Source organism: Falco biarmicus, chromosome 10 (assembly GCF_023638135.1).
Source record: "Falco biarmicus isolate bFalBia1 chromosome 10, bFalBia1.pri, whole genome shotgun sequence".
Taxonomy (NCBI): domain Eukaryota; kingdom Metazoa; phylum Chordata; class Aves; order Falconiformes; family Falconidae; genus Falco; species Falco biarmicus.
The window spans coordinates 6,521,889-6,544,114 of record NC_079297.1 but is presented as its reverse complement, the minus strand read 5'-3'; the positions used below and the strand labels follow the sequence as shown (position 1 = coordinate 6,544,114).

Sequence of the window (22,226 nt, the reverse complement as noted above, 5' to 3'; positions counted from 1 at the left end):
GTAACGGAGCGGGTTGTGTGCACGGCGGGTTGAAGGACGCCGGGGTGCCTGCCCTGCACACAGCGCCGCGGGGAAAGGCGCAGCTCAGGAACGCCTGCGGAGCGTTGCTACACCAACTACCGTTTTTCCCCCGTATCCATAAAGGAAAACGCAGTCTGTTGAAGTGAACGTTTAATGACGTGCAAACAGCTTCAGTTACTCCCTACTTCGGGTATGTGTCAAAGATGGTTTTCAAACTAACTCAGCAGGTCACTTGCTGTTGGAAAAAAGCAAGGCAAGGATACGAAGGGCTGGGAACTTACACAGCCTTCCTACGCCACGGTTCGCTTGCGTAAATATTATCTTCATAAACTTTTTTAAACGAGTATTTAAAACTTTGCAGACTAAAATAGGGTTTGTGGAGAACAGTATACCTCAGTTTAGGTACTCATAAAGCAGCCATACAAAAATGCTCTTTTTATTTTGAAAGCTTATAAAGTGTGAAATAATGAAAAAGCACAGACTTAAGTCCTGCCAAGCTATTCATATGGAGCTCATTAAAGACCATAGCCACAATTAATATTCAAGATGGACAGACAAGTAAAGCCATTAAGTACACCTTCCAGTAAATTCCAAATAAAATTAAAAAAATCTATTAAACTTATGTTAGGCGCCCATGAGCAAGTTACTGGTAAAACATGAGCCTCCAGCTACCTCTGAAATAAGCATTACAAACAAAAAAAATCCCGAGATAAAAGAAATGCAAATATGTCAATTTCTGGAAAAACAAGCTCCACCTTAGGTCTTACCTTGCAGGCATACTACACGAGAACCTACCAATTATAAATGTCTGTACTTAGAACTCAAATTTAACCAACTGGTAAGGACAGATCCCCTATCATGTTATCGTAACAGAAAAAAGTTTGTGTTGTTGGAGTACCTTAAAAGGGATGATGTCCTGTTGCATTTCCTGAAAATGTGAGATCTGCTCTTCCATGATTCCACTTCCCCCATTCCAGGTTATCTGCTTCTGCAGGTTGTTCTCTTCTTCCACTATGAGTGGATGAGGTAGGTCTGACTCTATATAATGAAGAATACAGTGATAAAAAGTGCTTTCATTTTTCATTGAGATGTGACACTCTACAAAAATGCGTAAGACCTCCCTAATTTTTTTATACTTTTCTTAAAAGCTGATCATAAATATAGCTGTAGAACTCTAACATTTAACTTTTTTATCTATTTGCTCCACCTGCTGGTGCATATTCTTTTTAAAGCGGTCTTTAGAAACCTAAATGTATTATAAATTTGGCCAGAGATATACACAAGAGACATATTTGCCTTTAAGCTCAATTTGTGTAATATACCAATTAAATCCAATCTCATGCCAACATTTTCTCAGTCAAAAAAGGCCAATAGAAACACAGGCGTAGGGAAACATGACCCATACCTTGCTTTTTGGACACTACCAGTTCATTTTTATTGTGACAATAACCCGTCAGTAATCATTTTCCATCACCTATTAGTCTTCTCCAAAATAGGTTTTCTATTCCACATGGGCATCTCTCTACGTAACTGATTTGTCTCTTGAATTTTCAGAGATCAATTTCTGTTTGGACAATTAATGCAAGAGAAGCATCCTCTTTCTTCAGCCTATTTAATTGCTGTCTGCTCAGACACAGAAAAAACCTACCATGATTGTCAAGCACTCCTTATAAGAAGTTTGACATAAGCTTAGATTTCTTCCCATTCCATCTATTGCTAGGATTTTTTTTCCTTTTTTTTTTTTAATGTTTTGCATGGATATAGTAACAACATCCCCATTAAAAAAAAAAAAAAAAAAAAAAAAATCAAACCACATTTCCAGGCTATGACATTTTCCAGTAACACTCCAGAACAAACATAGCTTTCCATCTCTTTTTCCTTTCCCAAATTAGAAACAAATAACATGAGAGAACAACCCTCTCTGCTCCCCCAAACCTAAAGTCGTTGCAAAAAATCTTTGGTATTGGATTTTTTTTTACATTCATAAAGAAACTTTATTCTTGGGTTCCCTATCTAACTAGGTTAAGCAGAACTAAGGTTTGTCACATTACCACCAGGTTTTCTTGGCCTAAACTGGCTCTTTTTGATGACTGCAAAATTTTAACTTCCTTTAACTTCTGTATTATTATTGTGATATTTTTTATGTACACTAACTAATAGTTTGCAGCAGATTGATTGCAGACTGTTTGAGCGGGCTTGAAGAGAATATCTGGTGTACAAAAGACCCTGAAAATACCATCTAGACATCACAGGGACTAAAGAGAAAAGTTATTCTGACATTGAATAAGCAGCAAAGAAAACCAACACTGTTGAAGAACTTGAGTATATTTTGATTTGTGGTTGGGTTTTTTTAAGTAAATCCAAAGTACATACATAACTTCTTCCCAGACTAGCAATCCAGTTTGTCTGGCTAATCTGCTTAATTGACCAAACTATAGAGTAACTGGTTTAGCGTAATAATAAAACTGATTCTTTAATGGTAACAAAGGAAATTAAACAAAATTCTGGAGTAAAATCAGATGCATCAGAAACATATAATGACAGAACAATTATTTTTTTAAAATGGAAAAGGTTTTCTACATCAATATCTTATCAAATGAATGAGCAGAACCTTACATACACCAAAAATATGGCTCTTGTGCTATGGATTATTGATTAAACAAATAAACAAATCCTCATATAAAACAGAACATGTGAAATGAACTAGTGTTTCAGCAAAATGTATATTTTCAGCAACCTTTCACTAAACCATAATTTTAGCTTACACAACCATTAAATTATATTCATAATGCATTTTTTAAAAACAACGCATTTAAACACTAATTGTTTAACCAGAAAAAGGACAGGCAAGTCGATTAACTGAAAAGAAAATGCATCTTAAGGAGAATTAAAAACAGTGTATTTGTTGCAATCAGTCAGTCACACATTATTCACTGTAATTTGGAGTACTTTGCTGGTTTCACTGAAAGAGTAACCTTATATAAGACTTTTAAGGATAATTGTAACAAATAAATGCTACAACAATATTAGTTTGTAAACATTTCTCTCTTGGTCATGGCCAGTAAACTCTTAAGCTCAGTTCCAGCTACTAAAGCTTAAAGTTAAGCATTTAAGTTTCATAGTTTAGTGTCGGTGATGTTTTACCATTTAACTACTAGAATTTTTTTGTGGTAAAGTCAAGATTCAGATAGTTTAAGAAGGCAATACATACATGCTTTCAATTTAAGTAGATACAGCAGCCTATTCTAACAATAAGAAACAAATATAGATGAAACATTGCCTCCTCCATCCAATTCAAAATGAAAATAATTATTTACAGTGTTACATAGCATTCAACAAAGCCGAGCTTTTAGAAGTTCTAGCATTTTTCAGAATTTGCTTAAAACTACAGTTACCAGAAAACATCCTGCTATTTTAGAACCTACTCTGAATGATTTCAGTTTTTAGTGGACTTGAACAGGAGCAGCCAAGAGCAAGGCTACTGTCTGCATTGCTGGCCACCACCATACAATCTCCACTCTATTCCACTTCATGTGGCCAACTCAAAGCCTCAGTAAGAAGTACCAGCTAAAGAAGATTTCTTGTTACTCTGCTTTTAAAACCAGGACAGTGATAATTCCTATTACACAGTTCAAAAACAGAGATACAGATTTGTAACATAAGCTTTTCTGCACTGCCTAAAATATGCCCTTCCTTTTATCTTTAAAAGGATATTCAGGAGATAAAACAACTCTTATATACTCACTAGGAGGAAAGGAAGGTTAAAAACAAGAGGATATAATTTTGGTTTCCCAACAAAGCAGATGCACAGTAATATTTTATGTTTTGATGTGCACATGACTACTTGCAAAGGACCTTTGACATGAATTAAGTTTACAATTTGATTGTGACAAGATACAACATACAGTTGCTCTGAAAGTCTTACGATTTATATAAATTAAAATCTTAAATACAAAGAGAGCTTAACAGGATCATTTATGACAATATTACATCACTAGGGAACATGCTTCAATATCTGTGCTGACATTTTATGCAGCTTCAGCAAAGGCTACATTATTGAAACAGAAAGAAATCGATGTCAAATTTGATAGTTACTCTGTGTGACATTCAGAATATTGAAAAAAGTTAAAAATACAGTCAGCTTCTCAAAAAAACTGATGAAGCCATATTTAAATAGCAAAACAACAAACAAACAAAAAACCAAGCAACAATAAAAAATCCACACAACAAATGTCACAACACAACCCTAATATGCAGTCTTTATCCTAGACCTCAAGTGTTGGCTTTCTGACTTGTCTGTTTCATGGCACTTAGGACCTGTGTTTCTAAAGATTTTTTTAAGATCCTCTGTGGCATAAACATGACTTCGCAGTACTGTCATTATGTTTGGCTTAGATTTGGCTTTAATTAGGTCTCATTTGGCTAAGCACTTCTGTATGAAAATTCTACTGTGCATTTTGTTTTATTGATGTCATAACAAGATGCCTGGATTGACCTCAGATCTTGCTATGACATGAGCGTTTTGTAATTGGTTTAAGTATTTGGTTAAAGAAAAGCGATTTCAAAGACATTAGACATTTCTGGCAATGTTTCTAAAAGCTGAAATTCAAAATAAATTGTCAAGCACTTGAGAATCCGTGGTTGATGACCTATGTCTTCTACTTAACCTATAAAATATTGTGCTTAACACATGTAACAACTCCCGAATGTGGCACTTTTTTCTATTCATGGAACAAAGTAACAAATTTTAAAAGTGTAAAAGGATTTTAAAAAGTAATTGCAGAGATAAGATCAGAATTATCTTAGTCTTGTAAATTTAGAAAAGGAAGAGGTTGCTTGAAATACATCTAAGCAAGTACTCCTGTGAATTCCTTATTTTCACCTGAGTCTACTTTTCTGACTCCTCATTCGCACACAGCCAGAAACAAAAAATTATATTTAAAGAAAACCAAATCTCCATCATCATCTGATTTAACAACCACTTTGCATTTCAGCTTTCACAGACTTGCTAATAGCAAGCCAATGAAAAACGAACAAAAGTCATTAAGAAACACTGCTTTAATTCGATTAACTTCTAACAGCCTACACACTTGCTTTTTTGTTAACAAACTAGTTGTTACACCAACCTGCCCATTTGCTTTATTTGTAAATTCCGTGGAACTCTCTTTACAGCTTTCTGTAAATTACACCTGTAATTACACTGTAGAATTTGAAAGAACAGCATTTTAAATAAATTAAACCAGAGTTTTTGTTGCAAAGCTTTCTGAAACATCTTCATAATAACAAGCCTAGAGTTCATGTAATGCTTTTGGTGGTACTTTAAGTATCCAAATATTTAATATACAGACAGCAATTTTCAACTAAAAAAAATTCATCATGTTGTAAAGAGGAAGTTCTTACATAAAATATATGTCTACATGGAATATAATAGCAGTTATACTTGCCTTGTATTTGTATTTCTAAAATAATAATTCAAGTAAAATACACTATCTTTAAAGAAAAATGATCAAGCTTCTTTGAAATGGCCATCACGAGTATCATGCAATAAGAATATTTAAGAGCGTAATCAGTTTATTCAAGTGCCTAGAATTGGATACTGGCATGTAAACCACTGTCTGGATTTCCTTTTGAAAGCCTGGTGACTTAGGTGTGCACACACTGAAATCTACAGGGCCTGTAAGCTTGCAGTTGCAGTACGCATCAAAGAAAACATTGTCTTATGAGCAGCATGCTCAGAAATACTTGAAGGCTAAGCAAATCTCTCCCAAACTGCTCAAAAGATGGTACTTCTATCAAACAAGGAATTCATTACTATACAAGTTTATCAAAAATATTAGCAAATGTAAATGTATTCTAGTTCCATGGTAAACATTTCCAGTATAAATTTATAGGCTTACGTGAATTAATGTAATATTCCTACAGTCTATTTGCACAAAGGGAAAGTTATGGGAAATAAGAACGTGAGTTTATGAAACTTGTCCAACATTGAGATACTAGCCTCAGATCTATAAGGATTAGTTACAAAAATACCATTAATCTTTTCATAATATAATCATTTTAATATTAAAATTATATACATATAAAATGTTCACATAAGGAGCAAATTAATACCTTCATAGACATAAAACCCTTGAGTCAGACTAAAATGAATTACTATCTACAGGCTAAGAAAGAAAAAAGGTTACGCTTCGTGAAACATTCACTGCAATGTTGTTTGAGCACCTTCCTTAAATACCTTCTGCATAGACTCAGAAGTGTAAGACATGTCAGTAATAAATTAAAGTAAAATGTGGTTGAAAAAAAATCTGGCACATGACTGCAAGCATGAAATACTGGCTTTTTAGAAATATTTGGAAGCCTTGTCTTTTATTTCAAAAGGGCTAAGAAAATACTACACGTTAATTGGCTACTTTTCTTCCCCTTGCCCCATACGAGACAGTACAATCCACTGCAAAATCCAACAGGCACAGTCTAGCATTTTTCCCAAGGCACGCAAGTTCCACCTTTACTGAACACTAGTCTCACTTTTATACTGAAAGAAGATTGGTGATGTCCTGTCAGAATTTGCCCTTGCTCTAAATCTGTAATTTTTAAAGAGAAAGCAAGTATAGAAAATTTTTGCTTTTTTTACCAGGCTACTTTAAATATACCTCTTACTCCATGTAAGATGAATAAAGAAAAATTCTTGGGGAGGGAAGAGGCAGGGGAGACAGACAGACGTGGTAAGATCTTTTTGGTACAGAATTTTTAATTCTGTAAAAGCAAATGAATAGACAACTTAGATTTCGACAGCCTTCCATAATGCAAACGTTATGGAAATGTATTAACTTCTGATCACAGAACCAGAAGTTCAAACGGATTAATCTGTTTCTATTGTTAAAGCAAAGTGAAATTTGGAGATGACTATTGTGTTCAGGTGCATCAAAGATGATCTTGTCATAGATGTAGGGTTATTAAAAAATATATTTTAAAAATAGAACCTGGTAACGTCCGTTGAAATAATAAGACATCCAAATAATAGTTCTGCAGCGTCAGTTTTTTAAGTCAGTCTTCTGTCAAATGTTGTCTTCTGATACTACCTTGTATTCTCATACTGGTTTTGATTTTCTTATTCTTGGCGATGCTTCACCTTCTACTTTTGCTGCTCCATTGACACAGTTCTCTGTAATTTTAAGTTACATTACAGTAAACACACAATTTTGCTTTACATGAAAAGATACAGAAACTAGTCCAGGAAAATTTAAAAAGTTATCCTAAGTAGACTAAAGAAATCACAGCTAATGCCTGCAAATAAAATGGCTTCAGCAGAACCCACACTCTCCTTCAGAATACTTCTACAAGCGTGAATACTTTTGCAAGTAGAAATAAAACAATGTACAACACCTTTCCACATATGCAGTCAGAGCTACAAAGCCTGTGCTATTCTTTGTTTTGCTCAACTGAAGCAAACATGAAGTCAAACTAGTATCACTTCTGCTATTCCAAACCACAATCATCTTGGGAACTTAACAATTGCACTAATTTCATAAAACAACACAGAAAAGCAATAAAGTCATTCATCTAGAAAGGAGAGAAGGATCTGAAAGACTGGAGAAAGAGGAACCAAAGAAAAGCATCTGCAGCCACACTCACAGCAGAAAAGCTGCTCTGGAATGATAAAGAAAGACAAGGTTATGAGCACCATTATGGTCTAGAATCTTCTGACTGGTTTCAGCTAATGCTGACTCAGCTAGTAACCTCTGAATGCAAAAAGCTTCAACAATTCTTAGTAAAAACTAATACATAAAGATCAACTTCAGAAAGACAGACAGCCTGTAGTCAAATTCCCAAGAAACTGCATTTTTCAAAGCTCTACCCAAATCTCAGAAGTGATTCCCAGTCTTCCATACAACTTTATCCCATATTTTACATATATGCTAAAAAGAATATGAAATTTCACTCTACCAAATCTTCATAACTCTCATTTAACTAATGTAATTGATATAACATCGGAATTTCAACATCATTTAATTAAAAAGCCTTTCTTCATTAGTTGTCCTTTGCCAGCTACTACATTCCTTTCAAGTTCTTTTTCAGTGGGTATGACATTCTTTACATGAATGTGTCTTTATATAGAACAACAAATGAAACTTTAATGGTCTGAAACATAACAGAAGCAGAATTTATGAAATACAGTAGGGATTTCAGATGATACTTCTTTTCTGATATTAAATATATATATATATATTAGCAGCATTGTAAACAACTGATCTAAAATGGAAAGAAAACCCTGGAATCATTAAGTCCAGTTTCATGAAATATTCCTTGTGTTTAGATTAACACAGAGTTCAGTGAATAACCCTGAAGATTACCCAGGTATTAATACAGTTAGCACTCTCTGTGCTGTCTTGTTAGCAATATGGAATTAAAGAACATGCCCCAGTGTTTGAAGAAGCTATATTATCAATATTCTCTGCATGTCAAAAGACAAATAATTTTGCTCTTTTACAGAAAGAAAAGATATAAGATGATATATTTGGTATAAAAACATTTGGCCTAGAAACATACTAGAAACAATACTATGCCACTGACCTCTGTTTGGTTCCTGGTTTGTTCGTTTCTTTTTTGTGTTAGTTATCTTTTTCTTTGGAATCTGGTTATTAACATGCTCTCTATATTTCTTCAGCTGAAAATTTATAAATTTCCACATCATCCAGGCCTGTGTTAGACAAACAGTAGCCAGGCAGCCAATCCTAACAAGATTTGAGATTTTGGAGACATTAGATAAAAGTTTCAGTTAACCATTAATAGACTGAAAATCTGTACCTATTTTATTTTTTCTCCAAACATCTACTATTGAAACAATTAAAGTCTTCATACGATAGGAAACCAGATGTATCAGAAAACTTTACACAAGACAAGCTGTGTCACACAAGAAGTCAGTGGAAATCATATGTAAAGTCTATTGCTAGAAGCAATCAGATTTATCAAGCAGTTATGACCATAGCTTTCAATGGCTGATAGGAAATTGTATCATTGAAGCCCTTTCTGCCAAGCAATCTATGAATGAGAAATCACATAGACTCAAAAATCCCTCCCACACACTTGATTACAGGCATTAAGTTATAAGGATGAATGTTACAGTGATAAGCTTATGCTGAAAAAGAAATAAAATTTAAAATTAACAAGCAAGAATAAAAGATAGACAAAAATGCTACAGAAAGGCGCCAAACAAATAATTAATTAAAAACTTAGGGGTCTTAATATCACCTAATGATACTATGCCCAGTATAGACATGGAGGGGGAGTGGAATTAGAGATTATTATCCTAGGCATTTTGGATAATTATCAAACATTAGTTAAAATAAGTTTCTTTTTTCTTTCTTTTTTTTTTTCTTCCTATTTTCCATACATACTGGTTTTACTTTGTGAAAAGAAGACAGAAAAGAGAACAAAACTTCCCCTCCCTTAAATACTCAAGAGGAAAACATCACCCAGGAAAATTCTTCAAAACACATTATTCCCCTGGATTATTTTATTAAAGTTCTTTTGAAATGCCACATTATACAAGCATGAATGTCTACTAGCCTTCTTATACCTCACAGGGAGTACATTGAAGTTTCCGCCTGCTATGGAAAAATCTGAATTCTCTGCTCTTGCCAAACCAAATCCAAATGTGAGGACAGATAAAGTCAGGGTCAAAAGACGCACCACCACGAAAAGCAAAGCCCAAATGGTAAATCTGAAAACAAAATAATGAAATTAATGTGCTTTCTGCTTTTACTCCCTTTCTTTTCAATGAAGTCAAACATACAGAGAATTTTTCATTAAAATTCTCTCAGCAATGATAGGGAAATATCCATGGAGGGGACCAATAATTACAGAAAAACTTGGTCATCTGCAAACATTCAGTCCTGCCTCATTACACAATCTTTTGACTAGAAAGCACAATTAAGTAAAAGTTGCATCTCAAGTAGGCATTCATGCTGTAAGCCACTTATAAATAATGGTGATGCTATAAAGCCAGAAAGCTGATGCTAAAGTTATTAAACAGTTGGAAGATCAGGACAATATATGTAATTTATAACAGCCAGACATTTTTAGGACAAGAAGAGAAGGTAATCAGATAGCTAATAAGTAAAAAATGACAATTATTTCACTTTATAGCTAACAGAGAAATGTGCCATCCTGCAGATTTTCAACATCTAGAAGTTTTTGTTATATGATATGGAAAAAACCCTGAAGAACAGTTTTATTAAGCTGACAATAATGAATTTAGAAAATTGGTATCATTACTGGCATTACATAAAGATTTCTATAGGAAAAAGATTTATCATGTGACTGATGAATGGATTAAGAGAGACACTACCAGTGTGAATAAAAAAGTATCTTTTCAAGATTTCCATTAAAAAAAATAAAATCAGCTTGTTCAACTGATATCAAACTTAAAGAAAAAGTTCTTTGCATCTCTCATAGTATAAGCAAAACTGCTTAAAAAGCAGCTCCCTTCACACCCTCCTCCAAAACTAGATTTTAAGAAAAGCTACAATGTCTGGAACCGTAAGAAGAAACAATAAATTCAGAGCTAGGAAAAACACCTAGTATTTGACATTGTACTGCTTCTACTGTTTACATTATAGGTTCTACATGTTGTAATAGAAATAAAATGCCCCAAATACTTCTGCAATTCATCAGCTATGAAAACCAATTTCCATTTTGAGTTATTTAAACTGTGGTAATATTGCACATGGGATAACTGATTTCCAGCTGAAGACAGACATAGTTGCTTATCTGACCATTAGAGCCTTCATAAGACAGGAAAAATATGTTCTCCTAATCAGTATATTTAGCCTTCATGCTTTTGGATGGCGTATAATGAAAAGCAGATAAACTCGTAGCTCCAAAATCTCACAATTAAATACGACATACAAGTGAAAGATAAGCTAACTTTCTCCCACTTTCCAGATTTGCATCAGTAAACATTGATTTTTTGCAAAGAACATACAGCATACCTATTTAAAATGTTAGCTTTAAGGAGCAACACAAATGAATCTTGTGAAAAGACCAGAAAGAGCAGCAGCATTATGTTGCCTCAAGGGAAGCTGCCTATATATAAGGGATTGCATGAAAGAAAGCAAGGCATTCATGATAATCTCTTCCAGCTGAGCAGTCACTCAGAAAAGGAAGAAATAATATGAGACAAAGCCACATAAATGGGACAAGGCTGCTTTATTCAAACTGGAACCTCCAGAAGTCTTCACATTCAAGTGGTGAAACATATCCAATCCTTCCTAGCACGCCTCAGTTAAATATCTCAGTTCCTCATCTCTTCCCATTCTCAAATGCATTACTTTTATACCCATTAAATCTCAGAATGGTTGAGAATCTTACTCAGGAGATGCATAATTGCATAATCAGCTACACCTTTTGAGACATCACCTTCTCTGTTGTACAGTTACTTCACTTTCTCACCTTACCAAAAGGGGGGAGACCTGCATTACAGGGAATGCTGCTTTTATTACTTCTTAGATTAACTGTGTTTAAAAACAAGTGTCCCTACATACAAACATTTATGAGCATTTAAGCAAATAGGGAACTTACAGAATCAGAAGCACTACAAAGGTATCTGAGATGCGACTTTAGCAAAAGCTTCAGCAAAACCTTATGATCATGACAGTGAAATGGTGTATTTGCTTCCTTGACTTTGTGTAATGACAATTACTTGTGAATTCGAAGCAGGTAATAGTGGACATTGAACAAGTGATGTTTGCTATCTAAGTACTTTTACATACATGCAAATCCACTTATTAGAAATTAGTAAGCAAAGTTCTGAATTTTAATATATACATATAAGATTTACCCTTTTTGCTTGTTTTCATCACTGAAGTAGAAAAGACATGTAGAGGCATGAAAAATGAATTCCACTAAATAGTGAGGTACCATCAGAATTAGCCCCAAACGCTGAAAACTATAAAACAGAAAAGTTAAAAAATTTAATGAAATTATGAAGACAACAGATCTATCTATTCAAAATGGATATGCAAATACTTACTTTAATATATAGGCACCAGAGATATGAATAATGTAAAGGCAAATATAACATAGCTGCCTTGGAATATCTTCCTAAAATTAGAGAAAGTATAATAAATGCTGTTATAGTTTAACTATATTTTCCAAAGAAAAATCAGATCATTCATTAGGTTTGATTATTTTTCACACTACCGTATAAATTTCTGGAAAGACTATCTGAATCAAAAACTACAGCCCACCTAGACTACATCAGATAGGAAATGCAAGAAATTAAAAATATATAAATAACTGGACATATAAATATGAATAAGTATCTATTGATATAGTTAATATAAAGGAAAATACTGATCTGAATAATTTGAAAGAATAGATATTCAATTAACAGTACTAACAGCTTGTCTCCATACCTTTTGGATCTTTTGAAAGTATAGCTCTGGCAGTGCATGAAGCCAATAGGCTATCTGGCAAATATAGAAGAACTTTACCTGAAAACTACACAATAATTCAGGTTAAGAAAACACGGGATGATAAGTTTTCAAGCTTTCAAGATGAGATACAAGATTTTATTTTATTATCTTAAGTAAATTCATTCTGACTCATTATAGTTTATGATTCCTAAATCACACATGCCGCAAATACAAAACAACCCTGTGGTGACAGTTTTTTTAATTAGCATCCATAATCTTCTTGATAGCAAGTCTGAATCACCTTTTGGGACAGTAGGAAAGAAAAAACACCAAATAACCTAACACACAGAAACAATTTATTCTGTGAGCAGCAGAACTCCCTTCCTAAAAAACATGTATTATCCCCCCTACCCTCTAGCACACTCTCTGGAGAGAAATGGGGACAGGGTGCGCCCAGACAAATATCACAATTTTATAGGTCATCTTAATTTAGGGGGAAAAAAATACTCAAGCTATAAATCCCCTCTAATTTGAAAATTCAGTCTCCAAGAAACACATTTCTTTAGTACAAAAGAATTCAGCAGTCCTATTTTATATCCCATCTTGCAAATACTTTTACTGTAACTCAGCTACCATGGTTAAGTGAAAGAAAGTTAAGAACACATACAAGTATCTCTCAGATCTCTTGGAAAGATGTTCAATTCATCTAAAATTACCTTTGAATAAAACAGTTGGCAGTTTTCAGACCGAAGAAAGTATTTTCATCTAATTCTCATTCTTATAAGGTATGAATGTCACTCCCTTATTAGTGGTCTCCTAAAGTATGGGGTGGTTAAACATGCAGTGATTAGCCGTATCAGATTTTTTCCAATTGAAAATAGAAGACTTACAGCATACGACAATGGGGATACTCTGTCCAGAGTGAGGTTAGGTCCATCGCGAATTCTTCCTAAAGAAAAAGGCCACTGATTTAAGGACCTTAATACTTTAAATGTATTGTTAAAAATAAAAACAGCAAATAGAGTGACTTACTGCATTCAAAATACTTGATCCCCATATAAATGAAAATAAGGAGAAAAACGCTAGGTGTCCTGATTCATTGAATTTGCTGTGCTTTGTTTTCGACAAATGCAGACGTCTATTAATTTTCTAGAAACAAAAAGCAGATCAATAAATGTATTATCTAAAACAAGAAAGGTATTTGGGAGGTAGTGTTCACTCATGAATTTTTTTTTCTTTTTTTTTCTTCTCACATCTCCCATTCTTCAACCAAAATACATTGCTCCCACCATTTAAGACTTTGATCAGCAATTTGTAAGACAATTTGCTTCAACAAGACTTCTCACTATGGTAAAGTTCACATGGAAAATATTCAGATAATATATTCAGACAATCCCCCACCCCACCTCTAATCAGTCATATTGCTAAATTTTTCAAATGTCTTCGCACACTTAAAAACCCTTTGAGCTTCTGTGGCTCAAATGACCTATTTGTGAAGACATTCTAAGACCATCAAGTAACAGATAGTTTTCACAATGGCATTAACAAATTAATTTGACTTTGCAGCTCAGTTGGTGTAAAAGAACACACAATGAAGTTTGAGCTCCCTCTCTGAGGCAAAGTCAGCTGACAAACATAAATCCACCACTGCAGTAATTTTCATTTTTTCCATCTTCTGAATATATGTTTCAAATCTAATGCAACAGATGTCACACACAGATATTTTGAGTAGGTCATGAATAGTTAACGTCTGTTTTTACACAAAAATATAAGTTATATTGATTGAAAGAAAGGTTCAGTGGTTTATACAACTAATAAATTGAGGAAGTATCACTATAAAAATATAATAAAATAATCTAGGTTGAAAAAGACCTTTAAGATCATCAAGTCTTAACTGTTAACCTAATACTACCAGGTTCACCACTCAACTAAGGTCTATTTGCATTTTTGTCAAAGAACAAAAGGATTGATCATAAACAGGGTTTCTACAGGCTAAACCATTCCTCGTACCATAGCTTACACTTAACTTGAAGAAAAACTCTTAGCAACTGATGGCTAAAAATAACATGTTTATAAATGTAAATTATATTCCAGTAATAAACTTACATCTAATATGTTCTCCTGGATTACAGCATGCAGATTAATAGCTATGAGCATGTAGAAGAAGATCGTGGCAATGTCTTTTGGACCATAGTCATAAAAATGAAATTGCTCATTGCTGTCATCTAAAAAAAAAAAAAAAAAAAAGTGTGTATTTTTACATTCTTATGAAGAAGTACTCTGTGCAACTGAAAAAGGGCAGCAGTGATAGTTGCTCTTGGAAGTTATGCTAAATTGATACTGGATACTAGTTACAAGTTTTACATTTTGAAGATTACTTTTTATGCCTGATCAGATAACTTGGAACTTCTTTTCCTTCAATGCAATTATATAATTATAAGCCCAGAACAAACTATTGAGAGTAGTATATACTGAGCTCTAGTTTCAAGTAATTTCTTTCCCCTAGGGCATCAGAAAAGAAAACAAACAATAAACAAAAACAACAACAACAAGCAAACAAATAAAACCCAACAAACAAAACCACACACCAGCACCCTATCCTCTACATTTTGGCAGAGACCAAATGAGATTCCATCTTCAGAAGCATGACTGACTATGTGGGGAAAAAGAAACTACATAGTAAGGATAGTATCCCTAGTAGTTCAACTCATTGTTAAGTACCAATTTCCCTAGACTTAGTAGTACATTCCCATAAATCAAAAACAAAATAAAATTTAAAAAAAGGAACATTCACACTCTTACAACCTCATTTTTCTTTATGCATCTGAGACACTGCAATGGAAAAGAAAGAACTTGTACTACAACTAATCAAGAGCTGTGCCCACCCTGATTTACAGGCTATCATGTCTAACATATTCCTCTGCTTTCACTTAAGAGAGAGCATTAATTTGATGTCTCTTATCTATATATGCGCCGTTTTTCATAAACTTCAAGGAATTTTGTTATCTTTGTTAGCATTATTCTACCCTTTGTCAAACTGCATTGTCCAAATGCAAAACAGCAGAAATAAAGACATCTAACAACTTTCTTTTTCCTAAAGGAAACTAGGCTAGAAGGTGTCAAGGAAGCAATTACTGCTTCCTGTAACATGATTGGTACATTAAGGTCCTAATGCACAGGACATCCATATAACTCTCAGGGTCAGATGTTCTATTCCTATGTTTGAAAGCAGCTTGTGATACAATTGATGAACAACTGCATATCAAATGCTATTTCTGCCTGTTGCCTAGCACTGTTTTTCAAAATGGACCTTCACTAGCAATATATTCAGAGGGCCAGAGTAGAGACCTCAACATTGGTTGTGAACAACTCATCCACACCTCCTATTAAAACTAAAGGAAGCTCTACCTTGTTCATTCCATTGTATGTATGTATATATACACATACATACATGCACCAAACACTGTGAAGAAGTCACATCACAGGCATCTTTGTAACTGACGTGGATTTCACTTTTGTCTCTACTACAGGAGATTTCTACTTGATGCTGCTTAAATACCTATAAAACAGAAGTCCACAGACTGTGTACACCTCAAGTGTTCAACATCAAACATCTCAGGAAACATTTGCAAAAAATTATAAATATTCATTACTGCAAGCAAAGTTAATCAATGCATTATTCTGAACATATTAAATGCACTCAGAGTGCTAAATTATTTGGAACGGTTGCAGCACAGAGGTCTCCAGTTTGGACACCATTAGAACAAAAGTCATAGATTGTGCTAATTTCTCTGGACTTTAGTTCCCCATCTGGAATAATTCTACCACAGTACCTATTTTTTCCAAGACATTGTGCAGATTAATTCCTGGAAAGAATTGAAAGTTATCAATACTATTGAGAAAAATTAAGTTATCAAATAAGGAAATTCCACTAGCTGCTTACTACTCTTGTATATAGTACACCAGGTACAAAAGATTAAAAAAAAGAAATCCCCTTTTTTTAGCGGAAAAAAAGAATCGGTACTTCTCTCTTTGTTATTTAAAAGCATGACTGAATCAATATCAGTTACTTGAGAATAACCATGTGATATTTTTAAAATATAAACACAAATCCATTACTGAAGATGTAAGAAATCATGAATAAACAACAGATACATAGAAGATTACCAAAATATTCTGTCACTTGATAACTCCCGTTGAGTGCATCAAAACTGAAAAGAATGCATGCTTTTTACATTAAGATGCAAGTTAACAGCAGTGTTAACTATGGGAAAAATAACCCAGTATTATTCACCAGCAGTAGAGAAAACACTAGAATGTTTCAGTGAATATAGTATTAGTAAACCCAAAAACAGACAGATAAATATGAGAGTTCTACTATATTATGAGAGTGAATTGAAAACTTGAGAGAAAAACAAAGAAAGAGTAATTTTTAATTGTTGAACTCTTGCATTACAAGAAGAAGAAAAGAAAAAGATGTGAGTTAATCTTACCAATGGTATAGGTGACATTGTACTGCACGGCTACAAAGATGATGGCATTCTTGGTTGTGGCCTGAAATTCAAAAGGAAACAACGAAAAAGTACCAGGTTTTTCAAACAAGCTAGACTATAAACACCCAAAACTAGAAGATTATGCCATCAACAAATGTTCTCCCACACATGATTTAAAACCGAGAGGTCTTGAAAGTGTTATTCATCTCCAACAGATGTGGAGGCTCACCTTGTTGCAAATCCTTTAACATTTGCTGCATAGGGTCAGGACTTGAAATATCTTCTTGTAGCTATGGATCAAATTACTCACTGTTCTACTAAGTAACATTTTAAAGTGTTGAGATGTGCAAATGGCTTTCATTTCTTTCAAAAGTTAAAAGAATCTCTAAATTAAATCAGATGGAAAGTTTCGCCTAACTTTGCAAGATACTAAAAAAGCGATGTTCTGTTTAAAAAAAACCCAACAAACAAACAAACAACCACAAACCACCCCCCAACACTTTCAGCCATCCCTATCTCTTCAAAATGTCTTCCCATTCCCATACCGCAGTATATTTCGCCCATAGCTGTAACAATGGAACTGTTTATAATGTGGATTACTATATGACCGTACTTCCAAGTGATAAGAGGTAAATATGTTTGCTTAGTTTAATTTAGATTTCATTATCTGGTTTGCACAACTTCAAAAACAAGGTTGTGCTGATGCGACTGAAAGAAGGGTAAGCTATAACACAGGGATGTAAGTGGAAGGAGGGAAAAAAAAACCAAACAAACCCACCAATAAACCCTGGTTCCTTTGCTGCAAAAAAATGCAAGATGGAATTACATCCTACACTGTCAATAGCAGATAGATTTACTATGTTTGCAAGCACCCAGTTATCTAGTTCATAAATCAGAGAAGTACAAAATGCATAATCTGAAAACTGAAATAAAATAAATCCTTGTATGTTTCTTTTATGCTTTCTCTTAAAATTATCTTCATAGATATTCAGGAGTATATAAAACAAGCATTAATTTATCCAGCTACAAAGTAAGCAAGAGACATAACAACGCAAAAGAAGATCCTTTGTAGTAAAACAAGGGAGAAGAAAGCAAATCACTTCAATACACTGGGAGTACATCTATGAAATTAAGCAGTACAGGGAGGAGTCATAATACTGAAGAGTGCTTTTAAGAGGAAGTCTCATTAATGAAAACGAAAGTACCAATTTTTCTGGCATACGAAATCGACTTTCAGATGCTGCAGTTCTATGACAGACACTGCAGTTCTATGAACAATTTAACCTTTTGTATACCAGTACTACCACCAAAATGAGCCATCCTGCCTTTCTTTTCACTGCCAGTTGCTTCTTGTCTCTGTCCCACACTACCATCAAAAGTAGTGGTGTAGTGAATTGGGCAGGAAAATTATGCAAGTTGAAACTGACCCAGCAAAACAAGAGGGAAGAGAAAACCCTGTTAATCTTAACACAGATGAATTTCCTAATATGCTGCACTGCTCAGCTACTGAAGTTCTTTTGTGTGCTTGATGGGGAGAATAAGCAGCCACAGTATCAATACCAACTTAAAATGTTCATGGAATTAAGAGCAAAAAATTCAGTGCCAACTGCTCCTGAAAGACAGGGAAAATATAGATAGTTACATAGGTATGGATGTCATCAGCACTTAACTAAAACAAACATACTTGCTTTCAGTAAGTCATCACTCAGGACCCACAGCAACAGTCTCTGTATACACATCTATAGACCTCATAATAATCAGCAAAGTTAAGGTACAGGAAAGTACAATTAAGGTGGATAAACAACCTTAAGTATAAGAATTCCTCTTAAAGAAATTCTTATAATTGGAACTTAAGACATTCTAAGACTAATTTCTAATTTTAACATACTTATTGTTTCTTGGATGGTCTCATGGATATGGGCAATTGAATGCCATGTAGAAAAGAAAACCCTGTATTTATTACAGTACTACATAAGCCCAAGCAAATCATTCAACAGGTAGTCAACTCTGAAAAGTTTCATTTACACATTCTTTAGCTTATTAGCGTATAACCTTTGGTACCATGGGCTAGATTTGGAAATTTGTCATTGACAGATGCATCTGAAATCACCATAAGGAAAAAATGCCATGAAAAGCACTGATTTAAAAAGTTGTCCTTCAGTGCTTCAAACTTAAAACACAAAAATAATTTCAATTTTTATGAAGAGAAAATCAAGACCAAAAGAAAATACACAACAGCTGTGTAGGCAAGTTCAGTAACTCTTACAAAGCATTCAGCATAAAATCATGATAAATGTCACCAAAATTTACTTGAAAAACAGGAGTAGGTTTTTTGTGTTTAGCAAACTGCATTACCATTATAAAGATGGTGTAAGACCTAGACAGTGAACCACAGAAATATAGATTCCATTCAAGTAATTCCAGTATGCTTTTCTGCAGTGAATGAGGCAGAGGTGTAACATAGAGGTCTAACCTGTTACATAGCACCACTATGCCTCTGCATAATAAATGAAAGGTGTCTCAATACAAAAGGTAATTTGTGCATCAAAAAAAGGACATGCAGCTGTTTAAATTAAACTATAATAAATATAAGAATATATATTCAAACAAGCACAATAAAAGTGTATCACAAACTACACTGAAGTCTAGCCGACATTTGAACTTTTAGAATTATGTTAACTAGAAATGAGAGAATTTGCTAACTATCCTTGGGTGTAACTAATATTAAACTCACTCTTTTTCCTCTAAAACAAACCATCTTCATCAAAATAATAATGCTTGCCCCAGGGGACCTGCACAGTCCCTTCCAATACCTGTAGAATCACAGAAATAAAACCACCAAGCTTGAGTTAAGACAAATGGAATTCAGAGATGAAACTCCAGAAAACATACTTGTTTTTAACAGCAAAAAGAGCAATATCTTTTTAGAAGTACCATACATAAAGATACATAATACCCCATCCCTGGAAGTATTCAAGGCCAGGTTGGATAGGCCTTTGAGAAACCTGGTCTAGTGGAAGGTGTCCATGCCCACCGTAAGGGGGTTGGAACTAGATAATCTTTAAGGCTCCTTCCAACCCAAACCATTCTATAATTCTACAATGAAAAAAAGTTCCATTTACGATCCCAAACTGGTTTTACTTTATGCCAGGTGCAGACATTTACTTTGTTTCTTAAAGCCTTTATCACCTCAGTTGTCAAGCCCCTAGCTATTTTGTTTAATCCCACAACTGAGTTCTGCATTTCATATTTTAACTGTTGTGATGTACTCCTCCATAGATGACAGAACTTACTATACCTCAACACTGCCTTTGTCCACCATTTAGAGGGAAATTATCTGACCACCACAACCGCCTTCTCTATTTCTGTCCAGTATCCTTAATGATTTCAGAAGTGGTTCAAGACATATTAAAAAAAAAAGTGCCAGAATAGCTACATGTAAGGATCTCAGAATTTAATGGTATTTTTAATTTAAAATGATCTGATTTTTAAACTTATCCAACTGATGGGAAATGTTGAAATATTTCAGTGAAGTATTTAAGTTTTAATAACAATATTTCAGTAAAGTATTTAAATTGTTTCTCTATTTAAATTAAATTTTAAAAAATTGTTTAAACTCTATTTACCAAGACTAATCCCATACTCAACACCAATATGAAATATTCACGTAGCAGCACACACACACACACACAGCTTTTGCCCCAAAAGTAGGAAAACGATGCCTAAGAGAGGTGCCTAATACATCACCCCAGAAACTAAAAAGCAGCTCGCACATGGAAATAAACTTTACAATAACTTTCAAATACAAAGGCAAAGAGCATTTCAGAAGTTAGGCTGAGACTGTCTAATCCCACATTTTTCTTCAGATTATCCATCGCCAAGGGAGCTGAGCTGATGATGGCTATAGACTGAGCCGTGGTGCAAAAGGGTGACTAGCAGTTTTTAACTACCATGTGGTTAAGCATGCTTAAAACAACAGAGACAGTCTAAAACCCTCTTTATAACAGTCTTCCAGACTGCTTTACCACGTGGACCTTGGAACAGAGCAAGAGGGCAAAAAAAAAGTCAATAAACACAAGGAAGAGACATAAAATGACTGGTTTAAGCGAGGGGGCTTTGAGGAGCTTTGTCATTCAGGAGACTGCACCTGAGTAAAAGGGAGCTTATGGGAGGGTGCTAGGAATGAAACGTGTGTGGAGATGAAGGAAAACCAGGCGAGAAAAGCGCAGCAATGTGACAGAAGATGAGAAAAGGGTTGCGTGGTGAGCAGGAGCTGGCGATGGCAACTCAGTAAAGGCGGCACTGGGGAGTAAGGGAGCTAGGGCAGGACTGAGCGGTGGCACTTGCTGCACTCGGAAGACAGCCGAGGCACGGAAAGGAGGGTGCCGGGCAGGGTGTCACGGAGTCAGGCCTCAGTGTAGCGAAGAAACGGACATAACCCTGCAGGGAAGGGGAGAGGCAGGCGGGGAGGGTGGGGCAGAGCTGCCTGGCAGCGGGGCTGAAGCGGCCGGGCGGGGCGTACTGGGCAGCTCCGGAGCGGGAAACGACAGGGCGGCCGCGACTGACCCACAGCAGGACCAGGCGCTGCTCGGCTCGGCAGCCACCGGCCCCCTCGCCCCGCCCAGTACCTCAAAAACGACCCCCATCAGAAGGCTCATCACCAGGCAGGATACGACATCCACATGGTTCTGAATGATGAACTCATGGCTTAGCACCGGCGGGCTCTTGTGTTTCCTGCGGAGCCGCATGGTGGTGACAGCTCGCACGCCCAGGCAGCCCCGCCGAGAGGAATGGCACCGCCCCCAGCCCCTCCACAGCCGTTACCTCACGCACGGTAAACACCGCCAGCCCCGAGAGCCCACCTCCTTCAGAATGGTGGCCAATCAAACTCAAGAGTGCCTATGATTGGCATCTCTGGCAACTAATCGTTAAACGGTCTGGAAGAGCCGTTTCTAAGGCGGCGGTGTTTCGGCGGCACTTAAGCTTTTGCGGCGGGAGACGGAGGCCGATTTGAGTGACATGGCCCCTTGCCAATCACGTGTGCGGGAGGGGTGGGGCTTGCTCGGGGGACCGCCGCAGGCCCCAGCGGGTGGGGCCCGGCCGGTGCCGGGGGCGGGCTGGCCTGAGGGGGTTCCCGCTGCGCGAAGCATGGTGGCGGGGTTGCCTTTGATCCGGGCAGGCCTATGTGGTGGCTCTGCCTGCCGCAGCTCCAGCGGCGGCCAGGGAGCTGTGTACTCGTTAAGCCTACGAGGCATGCTGGTTAGTCTGCTCTCCTCAGGAGTCCCGGGGTAGTGGC

General features: G+C 35.7%; 1 protein-coding gene across 3 annotated transcripts; it reads right to left on the bottom strand.

Moving 5' to 3' along the window:
- Window positions 1-5,061: 5,061 nt before the first annotated feature.
- LOC130155736 (translocating chain-associated membrane protein 1-like 1) lies at window positions 5,062-21,739 on the bottom strand. Of its 3 annotated transcripts, none has more exons than XR_008824209.1 (11): window positions 21,559-21,739; window positions 16,931-16,991; window positions 14,544-14,662; window positions 13,470-13,586; window positions 13,328-13,386; window positions 12,438-12,522; window positions 12,053-12,123; window positions 11,861-11,968; window positions 9,589-9,742; window positions 8,593-8,753; window positions 5,062-7,183 (listed from the first exon to the last, which is right to left on the bottom strand). XR_008824209.1 is itself a non-coding variant. In XM_056353315.1 (11 exons), the coding sequence occupies exons 1-11, from the start codon at window positions 21,676-21,678 to the stop codon at window positions 7,110-7,112; spliced, it is 1,119 nt and encodes a 372-aa protein (XP_056209290.1). In that variant the 5' UTR covers window positions 21,679-21,736; the 3' UTR covers window positions 5,062-7,109. The 3 variants fall into 3 exon arrangements, 2 of the variants coding, with proteins under 2 accessions (XP_056209290.1, XP_056209291.1); XM_056353315.1 differs by having other exon boundaries at window positions 9,599-9,742; window positions 21,559-21,736; XM_056353316.1 differs by lacking the exon at window positions 9,589-9,742 and having other exon boundaries at window positions 21,559-21,738.
- Between the last annotated feature and the right edge of the window lie 487 nt (window positions 21,740-22,226).

Excerpts from the sequence above, each read along its gene's own strand:
- LOC130155736 (XM_056353315.1), bottom strand. The coding sequence starts at position 21,678 with ATGCGGCTCCGCAGGAAACACAAGAGCCCGCCGGTGCTAAGCCATGAG. Across the intron at positions 9,743-11,860 it reads GATGAAAACAAGCAAAAAGG|ATTTACCATTTGGGCTTTGC; the intron begins GTAAATCTTATA and ends TTTTGTTTTCAG. Across the intron at positions 7,184-8,592 it reads AAACCAGGAACCAAACAGAG|AGAACTGTGTCAATGGAGCA; the intron begins GTCAGTGGCATA and ends TTAAAATTACAG.